Below are 5,000 nucleotides of genomic sequence, written 5' to 3'. Positions count from 1 at the left end.
CTGGGGGGTCTTCTGGCTAGACAGTGACTTCATCCTTTCATTGGCTGTTTGCACGCTGCCCGCTGCACCCCTATTGGCTGGGGGTCTTACTACAATATCCATGGTAACAGCACTGTAAATAAAGATGGGTTTGCACGTGATAGTTGTTTTTGTGCCACTCATGCCTGCATGTGCACAGCCTCGTTGTGTGTGTGTGTGTGTGTGTGTGTGTGTGTGTGTGTGTGTGTGTGTGTGTGTGTGTGTGTGTGTGTGTGTGTGTGTGTGCCTTTAGGGTCATATTCATATGTGTGCCATAAATGTATGCTTTCATGCATGCCTAGTATTTGCATGCAGACATACAATCTGTCGGGGGAGTACATTTGTTTTAATGCACACGGATTTTGAAAGGAATCAATGAGTGTGTGCGCGCGCGCGTGTGTGTGTGTGTGCACGTGTGTGGGTGTGTGTGTGCATGTGTGTGCGTGTGCGTGTGCGTGTGTGTGTGTGTGTGTGTGTGAGTGCGTGTGTGTGTGTGTGTGTTTGTGTGAGTTTCTGGTTGATTACTGGAAGGATCCAGTAAGTAGGTTTAAGGAGTTAACCCCCCCACACCTCCCCCCATTGTCTTAACCCAAAAAAACAGAGAGAATGATGGGGTGGATCCCCAGTGAGGGACGGATGAGTGAGGAAGTGAAAGGCGATGGATCAAAGTTGATCATTAATGAGACAAAAAAGAAGCAAAACCGACCAAAAACAAGGAAGGTTTGCTGCCCTGGAAACTGCCATAAAACACAACAGAGAAGACGACATTTAATGTGCAACTAAACTCATTTTCACCTTAACTGTGACAATATGATCAAGGAATGTTAAAGATAGGGATAAGATAAGATAAAATAAGATAAGACATAAGAGACAATGACATTTCCTTAATGTCAATAACCCTACATTTGGCATGGGATGAGACTGGGATGAGACAGAGGAGGGAGAGGAGAGGAGAGGAGAGAGAAGGAGAGGAGAGGAGACGAGAGAAGAGAAGAGAAGAGAAGAGAAGAGAAGAGAAGAGAAGAGAAGAGAAGAGAAGAGAAGAGAGGAGAAGAGAAGAGAAGAGAGGAGAAGAGGTGATGACATCTGTAGAACCATTTGGAGTGAGCGTAGCTTCAGCTCCTGAGGCTGAATGGAGACGCTTCACTCTCTCTCTCTCTCTCTCTCTCCTCCAGTGTAGCAGTACAGGGTATAGAGAGGTTACATCAATAGATATATATTTAGATAATGCACCAAGGGACCAGACATTTAACACTCTCAGGCAAACCCACACGGTGAGGTTCAACATTAATGCATCGATACACACAGATAAACACACACACACACACACACGCACACACACGCACACACGCACACACACACACACACACACATTAATACGCGCTCACTTCCATTAAAAACCGGTCCGCCCACGCAGGCAGACGTTCGGTTGCACCTTCCGGGATAAAAGATCTTATTAGCGCTATGGCAACAGCTTGAACGTTCCAAACGGTTCCACCATCACTGCCAGTGATGGCAAGTTCTTAATCTACACGCGTGCACCCCCACACACACACACACACACACACACACACACACACACACACACACACACACACACACACACACACAATGCCCTGGAAACGCAAGCTCTGGCCTGGCTGTACTGGCCCAATGGCTGAGACAAATGAGGATAATAGATAGGAGGACGGTGTGAGGCCTTCATGAGATCCTGACGTTCTTCATCGTCTCCAGTCTCTGCCGCTATGGACGTGCAAAAGCGATGCTCGGAAAATGTTGGCCAGCGCAGCTCCAGATGGTCGCACGTCCGCCCGGTCTCAGCCTGACTCCGACCGCAAACGCCCAAACCCTCACCCCTCCCACGCCCTCCGCCCACTGACAGCGTGGCGTGATGAATTATCTGGAGCAGGCGTCGCGAACTGCGTCAGCGCGGGACTAAACAAGAAAAAAGCGCCGAGACCGTCGAGGAAAGTAAGAGCGCGGAATATCGTCTCAAATCTCCGCAGAGCATCTTCTGACATAAAGTCGGCAACATCGATTTCGCCTCGGCGTTCGCCTCGAAAAATGTTAAGCCGTGGCCGACGGGAAGGATTTCAAATTTTGGAAGAATCTACAATCTTGAACAGCGACAAATCCACAATGTTTACCGCGCGCGTATCCCACTTCCCAGAGAACACCACGGACGGCGTGTCCAAAAGGCGATTCAATCGTCTTTAAAACAAAGTGTGACTCGAAAAAATGGATTCCCCAACAGTGCTTAATGTAAATCAAGCATAGCGCAGTTTAAATTCTTGTGTTCATCAAATGTAGAATTGATATGCCCCAGTTTGCTGTTTAAAAACCGGACTAACACCCGTGCAAATAGGACGATAAAACTGTGAAGCAGCAATTAGAGCGAAGAGCGTCGCCTACACCAAGAAAGTGGAACGGATTGGACGGCGTGCTACTGTATAGTCTATAAAGCCGCGTGCAGAAAGTTGTTAACTCATGTCAAATGCGTTCTGTTGAACCAAGGGGACGGGGTGAGACTCTCTCTCTCTCTCTCCCTCTCCCTCTCTCTCTCTCTCTCTCTCTCTCTCTCTCTCTCTCCCCCTCTCTTTCTCACACACACACACACACACACACACACACACACACACACACACACACATACACACACACACACACACACACACACACACACACACACACACTCATCCACCCACTCTTGCTTTCTCTGTCCCAGTGATAGGGTGTGAACACTGACACCCTTGTTGTTTCAAAGTCCGCCGGGTGGACCCCATCAAACTGGAAAAGCACTCACACACACACACACACACACACACACACACACACACACACACACACACACACACACACACACACACACACACACACACACACACGCACACGCACACGGAAAACAAATCCCAACAGGCCGATGCCAGCAAGTGAGAAACACCAACAACCCCACGTGTTGTGTTAGTAACCTCAGCCCTGCACTGTGTGTATGTGTGTGTGTGTGTGTGTGTGTACATATGTGTGTGTACATATGTGTGTGTGTGTGTGTGTGTGTGTGTGTGTGTGTGTGTGTAAGTGACTCGGGAACAGGGCTCAGGACTCAATTAAGCCGGCATGAGAGGAATGCTTTCAGGAGGAACAGGACAAGATGGCCGTGAGGCCGGCACTGTGTTCCTCTGTCTCTTACGCCCTTGATCTCAATTGGTCTCGCTTTGGCTGACCGACAGTGGCGTGAAGGAGACACACACACACACACACACACACACACACACACACACACACACACACACACACACACAGACAGACACAAGCATGCACACAGCCACTCACACACATAAACATTGAGTGCCATGAAGGGGAGAGATGTCACGCCTGGAGAGTCTGCAGCGGTCTCATGGGGCGCCTCTATCCAGCTCGCTCTTTCTCTCCATCTCTCTCTCTCGCTCTCCATCTCCCTCATGCTCTCTCTCATACACGACACCAGGGAGATGAGGGAGCCTAGGTTTCCTAATGAAGCATGTATAGCTATCTGTGAGTGGCTTGTAATACAACTACTAATGCTTGTAAAGGTGCAATCTGTCAAAAAGCAGCCCCCCGTTCACTGGCTTCTCATCACAGTGAGTAAAAACAGAAAGGAAGGAAGGGGTGGGTGGGGGGCGGTGGAATCAGGATTGTCTATAAAAGATTATCCCGCTGCTTTTAAATTCTCAATAAGAAAATGAGAGGCGTGGAAGTGGCTTATTATTCGCAATTACTATACATGATATACACATTTAATTTACAACTGCCTACTGGGCACAGTCGAGGCTCAATGAAGGTGTGAATGGATGGTAGACGTTAAGCAACGCTCAATGCTACTGGCACCTACACCCATTACATTTTTTTTTTATCATTTTTTCATAGGCAAGATGTTTTTGTTTTCCTGCCATTGTACAGTAACCACGACTGGGATAGTCAATTCCTTTTCTGCTGTTCACGCTTTGCTATTGGGAAACTTAGTAAATCGTACAGTGAGTTTGTGCAGTGAACAGTTATAAACGACGGACGTCTCCAATGGCGGTGGAGCCATCCTTTCATTTCCAGCAACTGAACATAATGATTCTGGCATTGATTTCCGGAGATTCTTTAGCTGCCATCTCTGGATAACGTCTTGATTTGCTCCTTTTGAAACGATCACAGTGAGTTGCAATCTCCTTAAAAATAGACACCCCCCCCTCCCACCACCGCCCCCCCCCCCGACCCCCCGTCCCACCCCCCTCTAAAAACTTAGCAGCAAAAACAACCGGTGATGTTCCCCCGCGACATCTTAATTTTTTCCACTCACCGGTTTTGAAGATCTCGTAGCGCAGCGAGAAGCCCGCACCCTGGTGGGCGTAGTCGGACACAAACTTGATGTGCAGGGAGGGTCCGGACGATATGATGGGGGCGGGAGCGATGTTGCTGCAGTGCTTCCCCAGCAGGTCGGCCGACTCCGAGTTCCCGTCGTGGATCTCGATGTAGTCGTACCTGGCGGAGGACGAGAGCAAAGCTTATCATTATGCAGGATTATTACGCAGAGTCGGCTGTAAGCTTGTTGAAAGCTTCTTTGGTTTACGGAACAGCATAATGCTACGAACCAGACGGATCAAAAAGAATCGACCGGAGCTGCAGTGATCAGAGACGGATCCAAAACAAGGAACAGCTGAAGAATCCTAAGTTTGATTGGCCGAAAACCTTTCCCCACAGACTTCCCTTCTTTGTCATTGACATCACTTTTAGCCACAAATGACATCAGTGGTTCTCAATGTGTGGACTCCCACGGTCTCCCAAAGTCCGTCAAAAGGATCAGGGGGGGGTCCCGAGCGAAATGAATAACGGTTCAACTTGACCTTTATTTCATTTAGCACCATTACAGAATGTACAATAACAACAGTTTGCGTCATAGTTTCACTGTTATCTCACTTACTATGTTAGACAGGTATAGAGATTTGGACTAAATCGTG

General features: G+C 48.3%; 1 protein-coding gene across 1 annotated transcript in view; it reads right to left on the bottom strand.

Annotated features, from left to right (window-relative positions):
* LOC307244574 (neuropilin-2-like) overlaps positions 1 to 5,000 on the bottom strand; it is a gene marked incomplete at its 3' end in the record, with an annotated part of 106,941 nt that overhangs the window by 73,506 nt on the left and 28,435 nt on the right. The window contains exon 3 of the mRNA XM_080019808.1: positions 4,343 to 4,524. Within this exon, the coding sequence (XP_079875934.1) occupies positions 4,343 to 4,524 (182 nt within the window). The remainder of the gene's footprint in view (positions 1 to 4,342; positions 4,525 to 5,000) is intronic.

The sequence above is a fragment of the Zeus faber genome (assembly GCF_960531495.2).
Source record: "Zeus faber genome assembly, chromosome: 18".
Taxonomy (NCBI): Eukaryota; Metazoa; Chordata; class Actinopteri; order Zeiformes; family Zeidae; genus Zeus; species Zeus faber.
This window is presented reverse-complemented; position numbering and strand designations above follow the sequence as displayed.